The sequence below is a fragment of the Montipora foliosa genome, chromosome 2 (genome assembly GCF_036669935.1).
Source record: "Montipora foliosa isolate CH-2021 chromosome 2, ASM3666993v2, whole genome shotgun sequence".
Lineage (NCBI taxonomy): Eukaryota > Metazoa > Cnidaria > Anthozoa > Scleractinia > Acroporidae > Montipora > Montipora foliosa.
The window spans coordinates 46,965,102-46,990,101 of NC_090870.1; the positions used below are offsets into that span (position 1 = coordinate 46,965,102).

Sequence of the window (25,000 nt, forward strand, 5' to 3'; positions counted from 1 at the left end):
ATCGCCTTATTTCAAAACAACACTTGACATGAGCATTGCTTTTAGATGGCTTAGTTCGGGGAAAAATTGATTTTTCATGGTATTTTCCCAAGCGCAGCGACTAGCTCTTACACAAAAATTGCGACCAAAGAGCAAAAAAGGAGAAGAACGTACAAAGAAGAATATTCTTTGTTTTATTTTATTTCGTTCTTTCAAACTTTTTCTACATCTAGTATTTTTTTCAATTTTTTGTTTATAAAAAATGAGAACGTACCGATACAGCTTGGTGAGGAGCCACTCCAAGAACCATCGTTACATATGATCTGGGAGTAACCCTCAAGCTCATAGTCATCATCACAGAAAAACACCACTTTCTCGTTGTGACTGAAGTTGTCTCCTCGCGTTCCTCCGTTCATTGGCCTTTTTGGAAGGCTACAAGGTGCTACAAAAATAGAGTACAGGGTTCAAAGTCCGCAGTCTTAGTAATCTTAGTATTTGCATATCGGGGGAGGGGGGGGGGGGGGGTTTGTATGTGACGAACAGTTGTAATTTCTCTCTCATGTCTTGACAAGATATGAAATAATTACTGAGTCCTGTTTGTCTCAAATGCAAATACTTTCTGTTGAGAAACTATTTTAACACAATGATAAACTCCAAGATAATTTCCGAAAGTTTAGCGAAAATTTTAAATTTCTGAAATTTGTATTGGGAATAAAATCTTACGAACGCGCTCGAAAATGTCCTTACCCCCTACTCTCCTGCTTCTTCATTCCTCCCGACAGAAAAGGCCTAAATTAAACGAATTAAACATACGGTAGGCTCAGTCTGGTAACTGCAGTTTGCTTTAATTTGTTCAGACATTATCCTGAGCACGAAATCTCGACAAAAGTTCAATGATAAAGCCTTAAGAAAAACCAGACAAATGTATAATAAAAGCACCAAGTGCGTTTGCAACAAACTTCTAAGAGTTTACCACTGAGCGCGCTCTTCCAATGAATCAAATCAAAGTGTACATAGGCGAGCCTGAAATGGCTTGCAAAATGTTAGACTGGATGCTTGGCATCGGGGCGAAAAAAACCCACACTCTATTCGCAAAGAGTAAGGCATGGAGTTCCCGGTGTTGTGGTCTGTGTTACGTGGGTATATCATCGTTGGGAGGGTAAATGCTCGGAGATATTAACTACACCAAGCTACCCTAAAAATCCGTCGGGTAAAGAAAGATATGATGATGATGATGACGATCTTCCATCACAAGCCTTAAAGACGTGACAACGTTGCGTGACAACACTGCGTGACAAACGAAATTTGTCTTTTGCTCATTGCATAGTTTTCTTTCATTCTTTCTTTCGTTCCCTTTTATAGCACGCTTCAAGCACATTCTACATTTACCTCTACATATCGGTCGATTAAAGTTCCATGCTCCATCAAGACAGATCAGTTCTTGCTCTCCATCGCGAGTGTAACCCAAATCACACTGATATCGGACTCTTTCCCCGTGCTTGTAACTGTCACCAATTTTGCTTCCATGCTCTATATCCCCTGGTGGTCGACAGGAGGCTGGCATTTGGGATAAGTCAAACAAAAGACAGTTGATGAAAGGAAAGTTAGAAAATGGACAAAGGAAGTTTGAATGATCACGAGTTATTGTTGCCTACATGTTGCCGTACCCCCCCCCCCCCCCCCCCCCCCCCCTTCAGGGCGAAAGAGCAGCTACACGTAGGTTAGGGTTAGTGTTGATAGTGCAAATGATCAAGCGCAAAAAAAATAATAAAAGTAAAGAGCAAAAAAAGTCCCAGTCCCTTTCCGAGTTAAATTTAAACTGAACTTAACATGTTTTGAGGTGAAAAATGAACCTTATTTAGTTGCACCAGAAACCCATCACTTACCTTTACAAACTGGTCTGCGGTTTGTCCATCGCCCATCATTACACTCCTGCGTAGCAGTTCCAATCAAACTGTATCCTTCCAAACAGCCATAAGTTATCCGTTCACCGTGTTTAATCATGTCGCCCCTGTTTCTGAATGCTCTCAATAAAAAGCCGTTATCTGGGTTTCCAGGAAAAATGCAGCGGGCTGCAATAATGACGTAAACTTTCAGTGGCTAATTTAGAGTTGTCGTCAAGGTTGACGCGACGAGAGAAGGCTTTTGAGTCGGGCTGGTTCGGTGAAGTTCATTGAAATCTTTCAGGCAGTGCTTTAAATGTTTAAAATGAGCCACATATACAAAATTCGGAAAACAAAATTGTAAAGCATTTGGTAACAAAGATTACCCATAGAAGACAACGTTTCGAAGTCATCTTGACTTGACTGATTTTAATTTTCAAGTCATACAAATAACAGTCGTTTTAATCCAAATTGAAATTAAGTGTATTTTTACTGCGCGCACGCTGATTCGTTGGCTGTCGAAAAACACACACTTAATTGTAATTTCTATTTCAGTAAACGACCGTAATTTGAATGACTTGAAATGAAATCAAGATGACTTGGAAACGTCGTCTTCTATTGGTAATCTTTGTTACCAGATCTACAGAAACAAAATAATTAACAAATTCATGTCTGTAAACCATGCATATGCACCATAGGTTTATCCTTGCAGTTTATGAAATTGGTTCCAAAGACCCATTTGCAACTGAAATCCATTTAATCTGAACTTTTAAAATTTTAAGATTAGAAAAAAAAGGGTTGATAGTTTCTTTACACCTAGAAACGTTTTTCGCGCGTTTGTTTGTTTGTTCTTGAGGCAGGGGAAAATTCGTGTGTTCAATCTTAAGTAAGGACCTAATACTCGAATCAATAATTTTAACAACGGGCAAATTAGTCCAGTCGCAATTCTATGTTACTGTATATTTTCTATTCTTCTGCGGCAGCTATACATGCTAAGCATTTTGAGGGAAGTCGAAAGCACTGACCTTTACATTGTGGTATGCGTGAATTCCATTTGCGGCCAACACATCTCATTATCTGATTTCCAAACAAATCGTATCGGTTTCCAATGCAAGAAAACTGAACTTCGTCTCCATCGAGAAAACTGTTACCACGTAATCTTACTCTATATGGAGCTCTTGGTCTTTCGCATTTACCTGTCGAAACGCAGAAATGAACACATAACGTACTATCTGATCTTTGAATTAAAGTCGAAAATAAAACGATATAAAATATAATTTTTAACGCTTATAGCAATAAAAATCGTGTTTATTGTATAAACACAAATGAAATGGCTAGTTCTAGAGAGAGGAACAGGCAATGCAAGAATTGGACGATGGGAACGGGGAACGGAGAATCTCTAAAATAGGAAATCTCTAAAAGGGGAATCTCTCAAATAGGGAATATCTGAAAGGAGGAATCTCTAAAGGGGGAAATCTCTAAAGGGGGAAATCTCTGAAATAGGTAATCTCTAAAATGGAGAATCTGTTGATTTGAATGACAAGCATGCGATTTAACAGTGCAATTGTTGAATCGCTGGTACAGTATTCGCAAAGAAATGCCGGCTATTAAAATGTTGTTCCTCCTTGATGAGCGTTGCCTTATAGTCCTAAGCTGTACTTAAATAGCTTTTTCACAATAAAATTTTCTGCGGGCTTTTCTTCAGCTTGATAACAAACACCGCTCCAAAGGTCCTTTGACCAATCACTCCTTGGCCGACGAGGTCTTCCCACCGAAACTTTTGCAAACCAGCAAATCCGTCAAGCTTTTTCCTCTTAGTGGCAAATGCCTAGGGAAACTTAAATTCAGCCATGTTGACTTACCATCAACTCGGCTGAGAGAAAAACAAAACATTGCCTGTCATGAAAATATATTTGCATGGTTTTCCCGCACATCTTTGGGAGAATTTACTATTTCTTTAGTTGCTTTGTCATGCTTTTGGTCATCCAGCTCTTAGCTATGCGTTTGTGTGCGAGTGAATGGTGACATATCCATCAAAGTACGGCAGCGTTTTCTCGAACGTGCTTTCGCATCGACACGGTTTCATGACTTCGAAACCGCGTCAAACTCGACGCTGTTTGGAAGTATTTACACCGAATTGTTTTCGCCAGAAAATCAAAGTCTTGATGGTATAAGCGAGCCCTGCACTTCGTGCTAAATGCAAAAGAAAATTCCTAAACTATTTACAAGATAAAATTTATCAATATAATTCATAAATATCTAAAATTATTATGAATTATATTGATACGAGGCTGCTTTGGATTCTTCATATTCTCATTACTGTTGAATTTAATTGAACACTCTTGCATGAGTCGGGCCATTGCCACGATGGAGCTTTTTGCATGCGTCCGAGAAAAGTAAATATCATCACGTTTTCAAACAATTTCTATTTGCAGACAGCTGATTAATTTATTTGTTGCTCTACCACATAAGATGCCTGCCGTCGTGGGTGTAAAAATCATGTAATTTGTGATAATCCTGATTAGCATAAATTGATATTTTGCCGTCACGTAGTAGAGGCCTGGTTGTGAGAGGCAGGCGCTTAAAGTACCATGTGATCGTGGTTTGTATTTGGCGATCGTTTAGCGAGTGAAGCATTCTACGGTCAGCCTTCGCCGCGTGCCCAAGTCCTGTTTCGTTTTTTGTCCTTTCGAGCTGCATTAGTGTTTAATGCCTTCGTTAAGCGGTATATGATAGGGTTCATTTACATTGTAAGTAGTGTCTTTCAATTACAATTCCCCACAACCCCGAGGCTCGCACGACTGCCTTGGTCGGGCCGGGGTACACGTTCCCCGATTTTTTCCACCTGCTGCTTTTTTAGGGGTTTTCGTGTCTGGCTCTAGTGCATTGCTTTTCTGTTTCTCTTAGAATTGATGTATTAATATTTTTGTACCTATGTATTCCAATGCTTAATAATTTTCACGGTGGCTTGGCTGGCCAACGCGCCCATATATCACCTAGCTTGAGTGTCCGGTTGAGTAGTGGAGGCAAAATGACTAGTTTAACACCACAAAAAGGGGAACGCTGTTCGTTGCAGAGAATTATAAATTGCTAATTTGCAAGGCCGATCTGTTAGCTCTCGAAGACCGCTTGATACGAATCCATTGAAACGTTAAGGGACCCTGCGTCCTTCAGTAACCTAATAAATACGTTTTTTGTCGACACTGAATTTCTTGCAATTTGAAGCGAAATCGGCACCGATGTTAGCCTGAGAACACTTTGTCCTCCGTAAAGGCTCTTCTTTCACTTTACGGCTAGCCATGGAGAAAGAACGCAAAAAAAAGGCGATAGAAGCGAGCCGATTGATAGTCACAACCTTCACTGTTGCGTCGTTTGATAGATACATAAATAAATATGCTGTATGTGAGACCTGCGACCGCAGTAAGAAGTTGACCGTGTATTGCCAGCTTCTGGTAGATTTGCTAGCGTTTTGACGCAGCGCTACCTGAAAGCCATTAATTTCATGCCCGGTGATTGATGACTGTCACACTTTCTTCGGAGTTGAAGATGTGTTAGAGATTCTCCCTTTTAGAAATTCCCTATTTTAGTAATTCCCTTTTTCAGAGATTTCCCCTTTTACAGATTCACCGTTGTCATTATTTTAGTAATGCCCCCTTTTAGAGATTCCTTATTTTAGTAATTCTCCCTTTTCAAGATTCCTTATTTTAGTATTTCCCCCTTTTAGAAATTCCCTATTTTCATATTAAATTGCTCTGTTGTTCTACGTGAGGATTCCAAAAAATATTAAAGTGAAATGTTTTGGTATTTCATTGGTGTTGAAATATTTTTCGATACTCGAAGAGAAATTTCGTATCTTCGCGTGACCATGCAATATCCTCTATTTATTTTACCTTTACAGACAGGGGCATCATTCGTCCAAGTACCATCGTTACACGTGGTAAAGTCAGTCCCGATCTTTTGATATCCACTGTAACAGCGAAATGTCACTTTGCTGCCATGCCTAAAATCTCCCCATTTCCAGCCATTGGCTGGTTTAGCCAGGTCTTCACATGGTGCTGAGGAAGAAAACATCGATCACAACACCACACATTGTTTTATTGAGCCATCGCTCCTTTGATATTTGGATTGCTGGTTTGATTGACACTTTCAATGAATATAACTCCTCAAATCGTTTCAAGTCATTTCCGAGGTTAAGTCTTCCCCCTTTTCAAAGCGAGTCTAAGTGCGAACTTTTCTTATAAAAATTAATTTTCATTCATAAGTAAAGTAGAACTAATTACCATCACAAATACTTTGCACTTAAACTCGCTTTGAAGAGGAGGCAGACATGGACTCGGAAATGGCCTATTAGTTCAGAAAATCAAGTGATTTTTTTTAAACAAAAGGATGACATGTAATATTTAATCTCCGATATAATGGGAATTGTAATGCGACAATTGGCCAACCTTTATGCAAAGACACCCACCCATATCCGGTACTCGTTTATCTAAAGCCGTAAACATTTACGGTTGTATGAATAGTCCCTATCAACTGAAATAGTCGTTCGCAGGAATTATGGTCATTATTTTTCTTCTTCTGCAAAAGTGGAAGGCGCTCGTTGGATAAACTAGCGAGATACTTTCGAAGTTAGGTTTGGTCGCTACGAAGTCTCCTGTAAGCGCGTGCCGCTGAACAGAAGCCTATGATATGAGGGAGATATATGTTTACAATCGTTGCTTTTGTTATTCAAATGTGCCAACCACAGGACCCGGCCACAGGAACAAAAGATCCTTTGTTTCGACAACCAATGTGGCCCTGGTTGCCACATTAATGACAATAGGTGACGTCAACGATATCTTCCCTACTGTTGAAGGAAAAAGCAACTCATTTTAACTCCTTTTAATCGACGGCTGTAACCATTTCAAGTGGTAAAGGAAATCTCCATTCTCATAATTAAATTAGCAATAAACTATTTGAAGCAATGACATGTGACATTTTGTTCCAAAACAAAGTAATTATTTCAAAATAGTCATCGGCTATGTTCATAAGCCTTATTCACAAATGGCGGTCAATAGGCTAAGTTCGATATATCAATATTCTCACATGGCTACGAGGCTTTCTGGTTAAATTTGAATATTATTTTGTTTCGAACTCTCCCTTGACACTGGTGAGACAAAGAAAACAGAACTGAGCCGTAAAATTTGACCATAAAGCCTCGTAGCCATGCCTGAATATTGATACATCGGACTCGGTCTATTTTGAATTATTTTGACCAAGAGCAAATTAGCTTACGAAGTCTCGATACCATAGAGTGAACTGGAAGAAATTAGTGCTCTAAAATGAGGTTTGGTAGGCTAATTTGCACATTAGAAAAATAATAATAAAACAGGTACCATTTACGAATAAGGTCTATGGGCGCCGCCAATTGGATATGATTTTTTGACGAGTTACGGCTGCCGCTATTGTATGATAATGCTTGGGGGTACAGGAACTTTTTTTTAGTCAAACAACAAACACAACGAAAGGCATCTTCAAAAGCCTGGTTTTCACTAGCGACGCACGCACAAGCGCAAGCATCATTAGCTTAATATGCTAAGTGAAAACAGACATCTACTTAATTAAGCATAATCACATGCATAAAAACGCGAATTCCCAGACGCGGGGAATCTGGAAAGACGGCTTTAATTGGCCAAACATGACCCAGGCGTAGTAAATTTCCTTATGAGAGAAACTCTTCACCTCTATTAAGCTAGATAAAGAGCATAAACTTCACCACTTTCTTCCGGAGAAGAATTTGTCTTCGTACAGTCTTAGGAAGCCGCGGCCTTTTAAGAATTTTAAGGCTCGTACAAATCGTTTTAAGAACACTTTCTTTCCAGCGATGACCATTATTTAGATTGCAATATTTTGGTATTTAGCTAGAAATAGTTTTAATGATAATTTATTTTTTATTTTTTATTTTTATTTTTATTTTTTTAACATGTAAATAAATCATATCGATTATTATGTAAATTTTTACGCAATTCATTCTGGTGACTGCCTTGTAAAATGCTGCAATAAACTATCTATCTATCTATCTATCTATGTATGATAATAGTGTGTTTCGTTTTCGAAGGGCATGGAGCGAACACAAGCACGAGCGCAAGCACAAGGAAAGGCAAATTTTGATGTTTATGCTTGTACTTGTACTTGACCGTGAAGCGTGACACTGGCCTGCAGTCAACAAGGGAGATTCGAACACTCATGCTGGATAGGTCGTTGTGGCAAGCCACCATTTATGGTTCCCGAAGAGGCTCGACTTGATTGATTGATTGATTGATGCTTACGCCGAGGCCATTTTCACGGTGAAATGAGAACTGTTATGCTTGTGCTTGTGTTGGCGTATGTGCTTGCGTCGTTGGTGAAAACCAAGCTTAAGGGCTTGACAATTTGGCTTGTTGGATGGCAAAACAGACAGCTAACGGTGCTTGACCGAGCGACCTATTTACTTCTTTATCAGGGTCATGTCGAAGACAACCATAAACGCTCACTCAAGAATAAAATAAAAAAAAAAATTAATTCGTTCACATCGTCTTTCATATTATCCATATGATGTACCACTTATCAACATTTGCCATGCGAACCTGACGTTTTGTTATATATTTTATTATCGCATTGATAATGTTGTTGCGGTTTTATGCTGCAATATGCTTCAATACATGCAGCAAGCATGTGTCTTTCGACACAAAGTTACATTTGATTGCTTAGCTTTATTTGTATGGTACAGTAAGCATGAACAAACCACAGAAAGAACCAAGCGGGAACGGTGTCATATGACATCCCTACCTCCCCTGAGCTGCCACCTCTCCACGACAGCCATTTTCTTCTCTCACAAGGTGGCCGTTGTGGAGACGTTAGACTATATTTGTCAGACTCATTCTGTGAGAGTAACCTACATAAGTTTACTTGTCAGTTTTCGTTCCAACACATTTTAGGTGGAACAAATCTTCACTTGATAATATCTAATGTTAGCTATATATCCAATCTATATCCAATGTTAGCTATCCACTCTTAGCAATACATCACCAATGTTGGCTACATATCTTACATATCCAATATCCAATGTTAGCTATATAGTCCTTGAGGTTGGACAAGATCAATCAATTTATAAGGGTTCTTTTAAGAAAATAAAACAGGGAAGTCCATTGGACACAAAACTAGTATCATGACTCTTCGTGATCGGGTATATATCATCCTAGTACTCATGGCGTTTGGAATGACATGGGCCTTGACAAGATCAAAATGGTGTACAATAGTTTGGGTTCTTTCAAGGCGTGTAATACCCTATAAAGGCATAGGGAGTGTGATCGATTTGCAAATCAAAACTATGCCCGATTAGCTTTGCACTAAAATTGCACTTCTAACGCATGTTTTGCGATACAGTTATTACTCTTACATAATTTTTATATGATGTCCCTCTCCTTCGCATTATCTCTCACAGTCGTTGTAACTACAATTTAAGTCGGTTTACTTTGGCCTTAATTGTGTAATTGTAAAATAAATCTCTCATAAAATTCATGGTTTTTTTGAAATCCTGGAAAAATGCGTCGATACTTCTATGGTCCAAACTCTCACCTTTGCAAAGAGGTGCTCTACCGCTCCATCTTCCGTTTGAACACGTTATCTCGTCAATACCTTCCAAGCGATAATTGGTGGGACAAGTAAACCTAACTGTGCGCTCATGACGAAAGTCGTGTCCAATTCTCGTCGCTTGATAAGGGACTCCGGGGTCTGGGCAAGGTGCTGTTCGAAAAAAAAAAAAAAACACATGTAAAGTAAATAAAGCACCATTTCACTGAATGGTGGCCAAAAAGTATCTGGCCTTCGAGTCACTCACACAACTTTTAAAGATTCAGTTACGTTTCATTAGGAGCTCACAACGCCTAAGGCTCTCACTTCTCTTCTACAGTAGGAGTTATTGATTTTTTAAGCTGTCCATATTTGTCACAGGTTGTAACAACTGCATTGAAGTGCTTCTAACCTCAGTTATTTTTCTTTGTTGAGATAAATCTATTCACCCATTTTCACTTGGAAATTACTATTTCAGCGCGCTGTAAAATTTAACAAAAGCACAAACTGTCTATTCCTAAAATAACGCTACACAAAGCTTTGCATTGTAAACTTAAAATTCAAAACTGGAATATGACCTCCATCTCAGCGATAGACATACGCCTCTCACCAGCTCTGCTGAGGGACAAACGACTGCTAATTTTGTGAAATGAACGTAATTTTTGCAGCCTTTAAGAAGCGAAACAGCAACCAGTTAACGTAAAATTCACGTTTTATGGTGCTGAAAATTTGATTTTTTAGCGGAATAAAAAATGGAATTACAGCACCTTTAGTCGCATATGCTAAGCAATAAAAACACTAGCGACTTAAGTCAAAAAACAGTCATTCGATGTGGGATACCAGCGATGAGCTTCTAGTGAAGAACGCCTGGTTTATGCAAATACTCAAACGGCCTATTTCTGGCTATTTAGTTGCCCATATACCTCACGAATAATTAATGACGAAAACAAGATGACAACAACGAGATCAGATATTTCTTTCTCATTGGTATAGCTATTTAAAAACCAAATAGGAAATTCTAGCATTTGACGTTTCAAATCTCTAAATGCGGTCGAGGTGACTTATAATTATCAGTTACACTTTGTAGTATTTCCGCTTTTCTTCTTCTCATGCGACTACCAGTTTGGAGTTCCCACAAAATATGTGCGAGTCGGGATCAAGACTTCTTTTGTTTCTTATGAAAATAGTTTTATTATTTGGCTTTTAAAATCTTTAATATACTGAGTTTTAATATATGCTTGTCTTTGCCCCGACCCACAAAATAATTTAGGATAATTCTATGTATACAGAAAATCTGACCCATTGACCATCTTCTCTATACGTACGTAACTTCAATACATTTTAATGGTGCATGTCCTTCAGATGATGAGTGCCTTTGCTTGTATGTAAGACACGCCTTTGAGAAAGTTGTTACCTAGACAGCGAGGTAATGACCCGCTCCATGCTTTATCGGCTTGACAGTATATGGCGACTGGCATTCCCTTCATCAGAGTGTAATTCGTATTGCATTCAAACCTCACAGATCCGCCGTACACGAAACCTTTGCTGACAATCCTCTTTCCATTTAATGGTACCCCGGGATCCCCACATTTAACGACTGAAAGTATAAGAAGACAATCTTTACAATTATAAAAAATATATGTATTAAATGGTTTGAATAGAACGGTTACCCACCATACTCAATTACGTTACTGTTGTATGGGTTCGAAATAGTCCAGAGAAATCAATGTCATTTAAGACGCTGTTACACGTCACACAGTTTCTTGAAACTGATCACAACTTATCACAATGATGAGCTACGTTAATGGAACATTTTCATTGAACTCAAATCTACTTTCCGCAACGGTTACTGCAACTTGTCTAGCACCCTTAAGAAAAAAATAAAAAATTACGGAAGACAGCAAACCAAACATCGGGCTAAAATTTGCTGAAAAGTGAAACCTATTTGATTTTAAGTCCGATTAATGGTTGTTAGCCTCAGAAGTAAAAAAAAAAAGATAGGGTAAGAAGCCGTTTACCGCTCGCCGATGACGGCAGGCAAACGCAAAACTTGATCACTTTATTGACGGTTTGTTACTCACGCTCGCATGTTGTAGGTTGTCCGCTCCAAGTTCCGTCGCCTTGGCATGTTCGTTCTCTAGAGCCTACCAATTCATATCCTTTCTCGGCGCATTCAAAAATTATTCTTTTCCCATAGGTAGTACCAACGTCCTCAATGATGTTACCATGATCCGGCTTTTCAAGGGGACCGCAGTCAACCACTTTGAAAAATGAATTGAATCGAACTCGTGCTTAGTGATGTTATTAGAATGTTTCATGAAACGTATTAATCGTTTTGCCAACAGCTATTCAATTTTTTGGAACCTTAAAAAACTGCCAAAATTAACTTAGATATTAAAACTTGGTCGGCAACGGGCGAAACGACATCTGAGAAATGAGAGTCCTAGACAGGAATCGAACCTACGAACTCCGTAACACCGGTCGGATGCTCTCCCCCTTGAGCTACTAGAACTCACTGGAGAGCTAGGTAGTTTTAACTGTGTTCTTTCCATCATTTCATGTATTTGTATACACATAGGCGCACGACTTTGTAGAGCCCGCAGACTAGTGGGACACATTGTCCTTTCAGGAGCCAGTTAAAACGACGTACAATCACGGTCACAAGTCGTTAGGACACCCAACTCCTTTCCCCCGTTTGATGTTGGATAGCGAAATGCACCCAAACTAACTGTTCAGTACGTTTTAGTTTCTAAGCAACATTGTAACATGGGAGTGGGAGGGATGCTCGATTAATTCCGTCAGTGTACCAACATTGTGTCACTGATTGTAGCTCTCCAGTGAGTTCTAGTAGCTCAATGGGTAGAGCATCCGAGCGGTGTGATGGAGGTCGTAGGTTCGATTCCTGTCCAGGACTCTGATTCCTTTCGCCTGTCGGGTTGCCGAGCAACATGTAGTATATATCCTTCTCCCGGGCGCATTACGCCTTTACATCAGTTCATGTATTTGTACAAAATTAACTTCTTCACGAATAAACCAGGTGAGTTTGGAAAGGTGAGGAGACAGGTTACACTTTGAAAGGTACGAATTGTTCAAATGCGTAAGCTCAACACACTAGCTACCCCATTTGCACCGTAAGTAACATGTGTTCTTAGTGCCTCAAACAGTTTCGGCCTTCCGGCGGGCTCAAACCAAGTTTACATTGTGTTATATGGCTAGTTGAGGTTCGATCTAGAAAATTTTGCCTCCAAAACAATCGCGCGGCTTTGTGCTCTGTCGCATCGCTAACCTCACGTCTTCACTCGGCTGAGTCGTTAGCAATCTATTAAAAAAGAGAGGGTTATAATTGGAAAGTTTCCAAGCCCTCACTTCTAAATAAGTTATTATATGACTAGCTCGGTGAGCGGGCAAGATGAACCAAATTCCGCGCTGTGATTTGCTACCCGATCTTGCCCGCTTGGGATTTCTCGCTAGGTCCAGTGAGATCAAAGAACATTTTTTTGGTGTTTAATCCCATATAATAAATCCTTTATTGACAAAGCTTGTTCGATCAAGGTAGCTGGATATTGGCTTCGTTCCTTTTTGCTTTTTCGACTTCGTCTCGGTCCATAAACACGCAAAAAAAAAACTTTGCCAATATCCAGCCATTTTGCTTGACGGGACAAGCATGGTCAATAACCCATATATACAGCTAACAGTCTTAACAATTCTCACTAGGCGAAATTGTTTATCGAACAGAGAAGGTGAAGAAGGGGCTCGCGACTGCGCAGTGAGGATATTTTACTGTGCATCTGAAGCTGCGGGTGTGGACTTAGAAATGAGATAATTTTATGCATTCAACGAAATTGAGTGAAGCGATCCTCGCAATTACTTAAACGATTTAAGCGGTTGTCTTCTATAGATACCTGGCTGCATAATTCAGCCTCTATAGTAGACAATTGCTTAAATTGTCTAGCTTAGTGCGAGGACAGCTTCAATAAATTTCGTCTATAACCAACACTTCAAACACATACATTTATTTCATTATTTTATGTATTCTGTTTCTAAAAGGTCTCACGAGCTTTAAGTGTACGAACTCGAACGACGCAGATATTTCTTGGTTTGTTAAATAAGTAGAGGATCGAAAATGAAAGATATGTTGCCATTATTTCAAACAAACGCAGCGCTTTTTCTGCAAAATGGTCCAACTCTGATAGTTTGGGTGCATGATATTGTAAGTTACTGTTGTAATCGTAAGCACTAGTATCTGTAAGTATATAAATAAAAAACCTGGAAAAAAAAGAGATTTCTTGGTTGATTTTAAATTGATTGATTTGACTGTATGATTGATTTCTTTTACCTTCACAAGTAGGTTCATCACCGCCCCATTCTTGATTAGCCTGGCACTGCCTGTAAGACGATCCCCTGAGCTGGTAGCCTTCGTCACAGGCGTATTGTACCTTTTGCTTAAACGAGTACAAAAAACCTACAATCCTTCCATTCGCTACTTCCCTTGGACGGCCGCAGCTCTTGGCTGTAAGAGATCATTAATTAGTATCAAGATCAACATAAACAAAGTGCGACAAGGGAACACAATTGAATAGTTGGTATAAACCGTGCTCTTAGCATAAGAACTGATTTAACACACTTTTCATGTTGGTAAAATAAAAATCAATAGCCTCTAAGCCAATGCTGCACGGAAAAGATAATAATCCGGACCATGGAGACCTTCGGTGACGGTGTACTATGTGTCCCGGCGCTGACAATGAGATGCCTCATTGGAGCAGCTGTAGGATCTCTTGCACTAAGGTGACCCGAGGTTAACTCCCATGAGGGATGAATATATTGGATCTCTTTCCTGCTTCGTGGCGTTTTTTACGTCGTATACTCATGTTCTCCCCAACGTCAAAACGCCAAACTAGTTTGGTGGTGTGGCTAATTCGGGCTAAATCAATTGAAATCAAGGAAACCTTTATTATAACGCTGATCCAACTTTAATTCAGCAATAACTATCAAAGACAAAGCAACTGATGGAAAGAAACTTACGTGTACATCGTATTTCCCCATTCCAAGAAGAACCATTACACATCAAAGTTCCAAGGCCTGAGTAACCCGAAGAGCACATTAATTGAACATTCTCACCAGCATAAAATTTTTTACGCCTTTTTTGCCTATGGAGGATAGTGGCCCTTTGCGGAATTACAGGTGGAGGACAAGTTAGCACTGTATAAGGAGAAAAAAAAGATAGCTGTTTCAATTGACTTAATAATGTATTCAATTAAAAAATGAAATGAATGAGTTTTTAATTAAACAGTATCGATGATTAATGGTGACACTATTCGCAGTTGTTGAGGAAAATTACGTATTATCCTTCGAATTGCACCTTCTTGAGTAATACCACGGGAACACACACGCCAAACAAATTGACCTCCTCTCAAAAGCACTCATTATGGCAGACGAGTTGGTGGGTTTTGTTCTGATCCCATTGAAGCCCTAAATTTAGTTTCAGTGTTGGTAAATGACAGCAAGCCGAGGACGAAGACACCGGAACTTTTTGCCTAATACCCTCTTACCCCCCAATCACCCTACCCCTCCCTTAGCGATGTCTAAATATTAAAGTGATAACTGAAGATGAAATGCAGGTATGATCCCAGTGCTTGCCTTCGAGAAAATTTGTTTTTCCGGTTAACAAGGGCGAAAATCAATGTGTCATTTAAAGGACCCCAGTCTCCCACTTTACATTGCGCGCCCACAACTCGTCAGTCGTCATTTTCGGTGCAACCAAAAACTTGGAATTCTGTGATTGTAAAGTAAATAAAATCTGTTTCCATCGGACATCACATAGCCCATATAATTCTGTTTTTCATGGGAAAAGAAGCTTTATTTATTAGAATTTCACTGATGTATGACTTGCTCTTCGCAACATGTTATCGAGTGGAAACGGAAATCGTTGTTGAACCATCTCCTCTTGGAGTGGCAGCGAGGAGTACCGCAATTATTGAATTGTGATTCCTCAAAGACCAGAGGGCGATTAACGGCTGCGGTGAATGAACAGAATCAATGTACTATCATTTCTGGAAAGTGGAAAAATAATTTCGTGGACTACATTGCAAGGAATCACAAACAGTGAACAGTGAATTCACCGTCATATCGATGATTCTGGTTCAAATAGTGTCATGCGTGTCTTCCCCTCGAGCTGACAGCACTGAACACAGGCGAACGTTTGAATACTGATCTCTACCACAATGAAAGCCTTCATCTTTTCGCTGATCATTTATTTTCTCACCAATAATAAACCTGCGTTTTGATTTTTGATCTGAGAAAAAAAAAACTATATAGGACAATTTGAGTTTAATTCACAGGAGGAAGAAATTTTTGTTGGATTTAACACCCGTTGAAAGATTTGGTAAACTTGAAAACGAAGAAATTGTAGGAACGTAGAATAAGAGCATTTCATCTTATCATGCTACAAGTGTGTATTGCGTGCGCGATAAACTATCTTTAGGGTGCGTCTTTTTGGGAAAATCGGAAAACGGATTCTTGAATCCATAAACGGATTTTGCGTTTTTTGGCGAAATCCAAAAACGGATCATGAATCCGAAGTATCCACACTCGAGGAGGATACTTCGTATTAATTCTAAATCCGGATTTTTAAGATTCATCACTTCAGCGTTTTTTCGGAAAGGATTTGAAAAAAGTATTTTTGACAAGCGGTTTTCCATGCAAAAATGATACACAACATGCACGCATCGAAATCTTACAACACAACTCTCACCTTCCCGTATACACCTCTGCCCCAATAACATAGAGCATTGCGCAAAGAGACTCTTCCCCCCCCCCCCTCCGCTCCCTTTGCTTAAAAAAAAAAGACAAAGAATCGCCCACACCCTCTAACGTATCGTTACTTCTAGTCTTAATACTTACCTTTGCAAACTGGTTTTGGTGCACTCCATTCTGGATTTCCTCCATTCTTTCCTTCCTTGTCTTGGCATTCGATTTTAGCGCTTCCTTCCATTTCATAATAATGGGGATAACACCTATAATAGATAAACCTTCCGACTTGCAAACCGTCGACTCTTCTGCTTCCATGTTCTATCTCTCCCGGGTCTTTGCAAAATTTTTCTAGAATGAAAGAGACTTGGTAAATGTCGAAACTAAGGAAAGTAAGCTGACTAGGTCAAAATTCGTTCATTTCTAAAGGCTGACACTTGTAACTCGTCAAATGCGAACTATGATGCTAAAACAATATTTCTTTAAGAGGATTCAGCTCGATTCAATATTTCTTTAAGAGGATTCAGCTCGATTCAAACCTAACAGTTCGTTTAATTGATAACGATATGAACAAGCAAATAATGCTGGACTTGATATTCCTATACAAAGCTATCAATGGTCTAATAGACATTCTACTGCTTCCTCGGAAGACTACTAGATAAACAAGTTCATCCCATAACAATTACATTACCACCTATACTACAAAGAAATGCCGAACTGTAACCTATCAACTCTCTTTCTTCATCCGCACAAGCAGGATTTGGAACTCTCTATCTTCTTCTATTAGAGTCAACTCCATATGGCTGAAATCCTTCAAAGTCAAACTTTTGAATATTACATGAACGCTCTCCTGAATCTATACGATCCTGTCAATCCTCAAACCTGGAAATCTCTCTGCCTGAAGTGCAACATGGCCCGACCACTTAAGAGTAGTATTACTTGCTGCTTTTACTCTTATTATAATTTACAATTTTTGTTTGGAACCACAGTACATGGTTTCGGTGTTGTGGACTCCCTGTCCATACTTGCTTTCCTATCTGTTTATACAATATGGTAAAGTCTGCTACGAGCCTAAAAGGCCCATCAGGGCGGCGCTTATCTCCATTTTCTCTAGCATGAAGCGACTAGGAGTATTTCTACTTCCCCCAGAATGGGTTACCAGTCCATTGCAGGGTTACCCACAGCATTAGATTCGCCGGTACCCAATTATACACCTGGGTGGAGAGAGTTTATACAATATGGACGAAGTTAAACAGAGAAAACAGAAATGGTTTAGGGATGGTTTGGCACACGAAATATTTGGATTTGAAATGCAACTGTCGAAATACAAAAGGTTAAGTGTTCTTTTGTGAAGCGGTTTAGTCAAAATTGAAATGGCGTAGATTGTTTTGAAATAGTTCAGACGCCGATGTTAAAACGGAACAGACTAATTCAAATTGGTTTATTCAACTGAGAATCCATCCATCGACGAAATGACAACAAATGATCTTGTGCCCCGTAGCAGAATGGTTTAGTCAAAGAAGGCATGATTCAGCTAATAGACCTTTTTACCGATACGGCGGCCATTTTGATTTCTATTGTTTCGAAAGACATTATGGGATGCTCAGGGGGCAAATTAATGTGTATTTGCCCCCTGGGCATCCCATAATAGCTATTCGAAACAATAGAAATCAAAATGGCCGCCGTATCGGTAAAAAGGTCTATTGACAAATGGCAAATGGTTTAATCAAGTGTCAAATGGTTTAATAGACGGTCAATCAATTCAGAGCAAAGTCAAATGGACAAGACAAGACTAAAATATTTTAGTTAAAGAAAGAACGATTCAACTAATCGACGGACGACTTACAGTGCAACGCGCCTTACCGTGGCCACTCAACAAACTTTCATGCAACGGTATTCAACTTACAACTGTGCGAACTTTGCCGGAGGCGTGACTGTCAATCAAATTCACACATCCTGATTGGCGGACAATTTGTAAAAAGCCTTGTTATGATTAAGTCGACGGGGGTCTGACGTAAATATTTGTCGTCAGCCCGATAAAACTTGGCGCGAACCTGATATACTTTTTGTTATCCGCGTGAAATTGTTTTCTTCCTTCTTTTTGGATGAATTTTTGTTTTCGTTTCTGAGAGCAGGGCTAAATGTAGCTGTTTATAAATTCACCTAAGATAAGGTCCTGTGTCCAAGTTCGGAGTTGTCTTCTCGATAGCTTTACTCTGTTTTTGAGCTGACGTGAAATGGAAACTATGTCGAAGTGGGGTCTCGCAAAGAACGTAGCCTCCTTCGCAGCCGTCTTTCGGGATGTCACACAACGAGCTTTGCGTGATATCCTGACCATTGACTACATGACTGACTAAAAAGAAGGGTCCTTAAGGTAATTCCCTTGAAAATGACGTACTATCCAGATTATTGTCAAACTTGGCACAATTGATATAAATGCACAGGACACTAAAAAAAGAGCAATAAAAAGATGGGGTCACCGTGCTTGTTTTCGCGTGGCATGCCCTATATTCAAATTACGCGAAAAGTGATCGAAACTTGATCAACCGGAAAAATTGTTCTTTTATGGAAAAAGCTACTGAATATTACTGAAAACTCGAGCCTACGTGTTTGTCCGAGCTAAAATCTTTCCGTGAAGTGATTTCAAATTGCTGGATCTTGCAAAGAAATGTAAACAAATTGGACCGCTACATCACCGCCTCACACTCCGTGCCTGGCCTTAAACGCTGTTTCATGTCATTTATATAAAAATACTACAACTTCTACCATCCAAATTTTTTGTCCTTTAAATATGTTTTCCGTGTACCTATTACGAGTAAAAAACACCATTAAAAGGGAGGGGGGTCGCTCGTTCAGGAGAATCAACGACAATCCTAAAATGGTATTTCTAACGATTGAGCCTGCGAATTAGGCAGAAATAATATTTGTCGGCGCGAGATACGACAAGGCCTGGACCTTAAGCCCGAGCATCATGGGTAATGATGCAGTGGTATATAATAGGGAGTAAAGAATATGATATCCATCAAGGCCCTCAGAACCAATCTTTAACCTTTGGCTGATTCCAAGTTTCTTTTTAGTTTAAAACTATAGTTTTGTTTGAACTGTAAAGCCTCGTAGGATGGGCTGCTAACGACTTAGAGTTTGGGCCATGGTTCCTACCGATATTTTCCGCTGTTTTTTCCCCAAACGTTTTTTTTTCCTTTTGGCAGGTTTTTTTCTGGCCTCCGTACAACCGTAGTAGTATCTTGGTAAGCGGTTGCCCAGCTCTTTTAATCCCGATTTTTTGGAGTTGAGATGTCAGTGCCTTGCACCCTATATTGATCCGTGTAAGGTATTGTTTTCATCTGAGGATTGTATTTGGTGCATTTGATGCGAATGTATGCATGTATGTGTGCTCAGGGGCATGTATGCCTCGGGTTGGTTCACAGCAGGCATCCCAAAATAAATTCATTTGGTTTACACGACTGTGCTATTTGTTGTGGAAGGGAGACAAAATTGTGACGTTTGTCCTACAAGCTTGGTCTACAGAACATTTTCCCTTATGCCAATGCTGACAATGGTGCAATGAATGCTAAACATTCTTATATATTGTGTTGAATGTCATCGTTTGCTTCACATAATGGTTAAAAATCGGGGAAGGGGGGAGCCTCAAAGGGTACAGTTTTTTAGGTGTTTTGGTCTGAAACAGGGTATCGATTTTGACCATTTTGGTCCGAAGTAGGGTATGGTTTGTGCACTCAAGTCTTGAATTGACCTTAATTGGGCATATTTTTTAGAAGAAGCTACTTCTTTATCATTAAGAGAGAAGACCAGCAACAAAAGTCCTTCTCAAATTATTACGCCAACCGTGTAACAGCTGAAATAGGCCTAAAATAAGGTATCAAATGTTTGGTCGGGACTGCAATAGGGTAGGGAAAATCGCACATTTTGGTCTGAATAGGGTAAGGGTCTCAGGAAGCGGGCAGCACATTCCCATCCAAATTTTTTTTTTATTTTTCTGAGAGTATCCCCCCCCCCCCCCCCCCCCCCCTCCGGCTTAATTCTTTTCAATTAGTATTTATGAACAAGGTCTCTCCAGACTCTCTATAGGGGATAGGATCCAATGCACATTTCCTTCATAGTTTCTGACAGACCTAACACCTAATTGGTTTCCTTTGTGGGTTGCGGGATTCTTAGCTTCTGAGATTCATCTGTCATCGAGTTTAAATTCAGTTATTCATGTTATTGCCCCCGCAGGGTTTTGGCGGAGGAGGTAACCTAGAAGCCTCCGCATAAAAAGGGAAAATATCTAAATTAGTATATAAATTGGTAGAAATTGTATAGGGGAAAGCAATCTCGATTTGCTCAACCGAGCGCGCACGATGGTATCGTTATTACCAAGAGAAAATGAGGGGACAGAGAAGGAGGCTCCCGGTCCAGCCCTTGGGATATGTCATGTCCACGAAAGTTATTTTTAGACGAGCGGAAGTCTTCCGAGACGTCCGCATGCAGGCCAACCTCGGTCCGATGTTTGAAAGAAAATACATATTCATCAGCCTTCCACGTGCGCCATCATTTTCTTTTTTCATTAAGAACCTGAGAGCGAAGCAAGACTACATGCGGACGTCTCGGAAGACAGACTTCCCCTAGAACAAAGACTTCCGCTCGTCTAAAAATAACTTTCGTGGACATAACATATCCCGGCCAACGCCTTGAGCCTCCCTCTCTGTCCCCTCATTTTCTCTTGGTATTACTTAACCAGGGTGCGCAAGGTGGTATCGGTATTGTTTACCGAATTCGCGAGGTGTTCTGGGTAACTTGAGTCATGAGGCGGAAAGTCTCAAGGAGTATCAATATAGCGATTGAAGTGAGTAATTTTTGAATATTTACAGTGATTCCTTTTACTTTGAAAATCAAATATTACAGTATCTGATAGAAAATCATATTGCCTGGGTCACAGATCGAATTTTCAGGCACAAGTCATAAACAGGGGCGACGATTTGTCAGACTGCTACTACACGCAACATCAGAAAGCAAAACCATAGTCTCAGTATCAACAGTTTCAAACAATCTTCGATCATTTTTACAACAGTTATTCACAGATAATTATAATCAGCGATCCGAATATAATAGTTTTGTTCCTATCTTATGGTATTTCACGGTGCCGTGGAAAGACCACATGCATGGATCAAAAAGATGACGTAGTACGAAAAGTTGCCTTGAAGTCTTCTAGTTATTGAATATTCCTGTTCCTGTTTTACTATCATATTTTCAAGGCATTACGTAAATTGCTTTTCAATTGATAGGGTATCAATAAACCTTGATGGAAAATGAAAATAAATGCTGTTTGTTGTTGCCCATCCTTTCCTTGTATCTTTCACTTTCATTTACCTACTGCTAATTACATGTGAAATAATATGAAGAGATCACAATGTGCAGCACTTATTAATTGGAAAATACCTCAACTGCCATCCGTATTATCTTACGTGGGAGCAGATGTAGTGAAAACTATTTTAGTCTTTATTTAGGGTGCCTTTTTTCGTCGGTGTTCGATGGGTTAAAATCTTTAAAAACGACTTTATATCGTTATAATCTAATGCTACATTAAACTAGATCTACTGAACTTGAAGGTATGTATGGGCTATATATTCTATTCCCCACACGTCCGCTTTAATTGTCTGCAAACAGAAAATGATCGCTTTAAAGGGGGAACTGAAGACAAAATTCTATTATCTTTTTATATTGATGAATACGAATGGAAATTTTGTTTGTTTTTCTGTCTTAAAGCTTGTTTTAAGGTAAAAAAGTAAAGTAAAGTAAATCAACCGTATTTAACGTCGATAACTCGTAACAGTAATTCAACTGACAAACCTGAGGTCGACGGTGCGCTTATTTTACTCCTCCCTCGCCATCAGTGCTCCGTTTTACAGTCATTTAAAGCTACTTAGACTACACTGAAAAGACAGAAGTCGAAACAAGGATTGGAGATCTGGGGATCGAACTCAGGACCTCTTGTACGAAGGCCGCGCATTATCCGACTGTGCCATCCTTACTCCTTAGGTACCCTGCCGTTTTGTCCAATTTCCATATTTTCTAACTCTCTTTTAGTAAAAGAATACTTCATCCAAAAAGAAGAAAGAAAACGATTTCACCCGGGAAACAAAAAGCCTGCCGGGTTCGCGCCAAGTTTTATCGGGCTGACGACAGATATTTATGTCAGAACACCCGTCGACTAAATCATTTCAGTCTTGACTTGTCCAGTTGACTTTGCACTGAATCACTTGCCCGGCCATTAAACCATTTGACACTTGATTAAACCATTTTCCGGTGACTTAAGTCGTCATTCGATTAATTGAATCGTTCCTTTTTCAGCTAAACCATTTTTGTCTTGTCTTGTCCATTTGACTTTGCCCTGAATCGATTGCCCGTCTATTAAACCATTTGACACTTGATTAAACAATTTGCCGGTGAGTTACGTCATTTATCAATTAGCTGAATCTTGCATTCTTTGACTAGACCATTCTGCTACGGGGCACAAGATCCTTTGTTGTCAGACCTGATCATTCCGTTTGAACATCGGCGTCTGAACCATTTCAAAACAATCTAAACCATTTCAATTTTGACCAAATCGCTTCGCAAAAAGACACTTAACCTTTTGTATTTCGACAGTTTGATTTCAAAACCACTTATTTCGTTTGGCAAACCATCCATCTCTGTTCCATTTCAATTTCTTGTACTTTTGGCGGTGATGGCCACATGCATAGACCCATCCCTTTATAGCTGTGCGTGGGGCTGCTTCCCTGGAAAATATTTGGAAATGGAATGCTGGAAAATGCCCTTCACAGGTACTTTGGGCCTGAAAACTGAGTTTAGGAGTGGCTTAAACCATAATTAAACTGCCCAAGAGAAAATGAGGGGACAGAGAGGGAGCCTCCCTCTCTGTCCCCTCATTTTCTCTTGAACTGCCATAATAATGTTACTCAAAGAAAAGCGGCGATACTGGAATTTCCGTCCATTAAACAAGGTTCAACGGAAGTTCAATTTTAATTAATCCCTCCTATTCCTAATTCGTTGCCCAAAACAAAATGGGTCTACCTTTATTTACATTCTTAAAATTCGAATGTCCAAAAAATTGAAACTTGGTCATCTAATTAGGCACCTTTTGATACGATTTAATGGGGTTTTATCGGAAAACAGAGGGAAAAATATGTTCCAGAGGGCTATTTACTCCAAGATCAATATTATATACTCACTACAGCGAGCCTTTTTTCCATCCCATATTCCTTTGGATCTGCAGGTTCTTTTGGATGAGCCGCGCAACGTGTATGATGGGGGACATGAATACGTAACGACGCTGCCAAAGGAACGACCATTACTTAACCGGATTCGCAAAAGTTTCCCTTTTGGTGGATCCACGCACTTCACATCTAAAAACACAAATAGAAAGGATGGGAATTTAAGCCATCAAGTTTTCAAATAGACTTTCTCATAGTCCTTTAAATGTTTTTTCACGGTAAGTGACGACTATTTGGGTGGGCTGGTTGGCTTCACTTGAAGTTCGCTTTGTTTCTCAATCGAAGGGTTTCGAGAGGGCGGCTTGGAGCAAGTCTAGTTTTCAAACAGAACTGTGCATCCTTCGTAACGAAAACGTGCACATGTCACACACGTAATAGCAATGTACCAACGTTCATTTTAAGTGGTCGGTCAAGAAATCTATAGGTTAGCCATATAAAAGCCTGAAAAGAAGAAGCTGGAATCGAAGAAACCTTGAACCCGAATTACTTAGAGCCGGGGTATGAAATTATGAAATTTAATGTGTCATAAGAAGATGCCAAATTTCAATGTCTGACAAAACAAATCACCCAACGTCGCTCTTACTGTTCGCAAACGGAGACGCTAGTAATGATAAACTGCCCTGCGCCGTCTCAAAGTATAGAGTAGAACTAAACGCGTTGAGGCACATCTTTCGAAACGGCATGAAGTTTTCGCAGAATCGAGTTCTCACTTTGTTCCGGCCCTGAAAACAAGTTATTTTGACCACACAGCTGGTCATCAAAGTCATGCATTCTACCTAAAGGCGGGCCAGCCGTCACAGACGTTAATTCGTAACGTTTATTGCAAAACGACCATTTTGTGTTCGTCAGCTTGTTTGCTACCTCTCTCTGACTATTCCTCGTATGTTTCCAGTTCATCGATATGAATATCTGTATCTGAATAAAGAATATATTCCATGTTTCGTAGGGCCCTTTCATTTCAGTATATGCGAATAACATCGGAAATTTCTGAAAATTTACTTGTCCTAATTTTTAAGTTCTTGTTTTAATTAGTTGAATAGAAGGTAATATTTTTGGCTGTAATGGGCATTTGACCATATTCATATCTAGAATTTGTGCTCTTTAAATGTTTATATTATTATTATATCCTCTGTTCAGACTTCAACTGGTAGGGGGTCGAGAAATACGTCAGGTTAACATCTTTTCTGCCAGACGAGAGGGAATCAACGTAAAATCTTAGCTCTGCGAATAGTCAGAATTATTACCTAAACGGCATTCTTTACGGTGACCCTGGCGCGATGCCAGTGGCTTTTCTCCACGCGCCAGCGAGAGAGCTGGCTCGCAGGCTAGCCACAGCCATGAATCGTTATAGCCAATTACCACTGTGTCTTGGTCATATATAACATAAGCGAAGCAACGAACGAAATAAATCGTGGCACCCATGAAAGGCATTTCCTGGTTTACTTACTGTTTCTTACGCAAGTCATCCCGCAGTCACCATCGCATAAGCAGTTGTGATTTTTCCTGCAATCTCGATCGGACAGACAAGAT

General features: G+C 39.7%; 1 protein-coding gene across 1 annotated transcript in view; it reads right to left on the reverse strand.

Annotated features, from left to right (window-relative positions):
• The window catches only part of LOC137991756 (sushi, von Willebrand factor type A, EGF and pentraxin domain-containing protein 1-like), a 64,243-nt gene that overhangs the window by 38,914 nt on the left and 329 nt on the right, over positions 1–25,000 (reverse strand). The window contains exons 2-14 of the mRNA XM_068836791.1: positions 24,918–25,000; positions 23,429–23,602; positions 16,350–16,547; positions 14,472–14,648; positions 13,786–13,959; positions 11,531–11,710; positions 10,864–11,046; positions 9,456–9,623; positions 5,753–5,917; positions 2,888–3,058; positions 1,866–2,051; positions 1,369–1,536; positions 254–421 (exon numbers count right to left, since the gene is read on the reverse strand). The exon at positions 24,918–25,000 is cut by the window's right edge and continues 61 nt beyond it. Coding sequence (XP_068692892.1) covers positions 254–421; positions 1,369–1,536; positions 1,866–2,051; positions 2,888–3,058; positions 5,753–5,917; positions 9,456–9,623; positions 10,864–11,046; positions 11,531–11,710; positions 13,786–13,959; positions 14,472–14,648; positions 16,350–16,547; positions 23,429–23,602; positions 24,918–25,000 — 2,195 coding nt within the window. The remainder of the gene's footprint in view (positions 1–253; positions 422–1,368; positions 1,537–1,865; positions 2,052–2,887; positions 3,059–5,752; positions 5,918–9,455; positions 9,624–10,863; positions 11,047–11,530; positions 11,711–13,785; positions 13,960–14,471; positions 14,649–16,349; positions 16,548–23,428; positions 23,603–24,917) is intronic.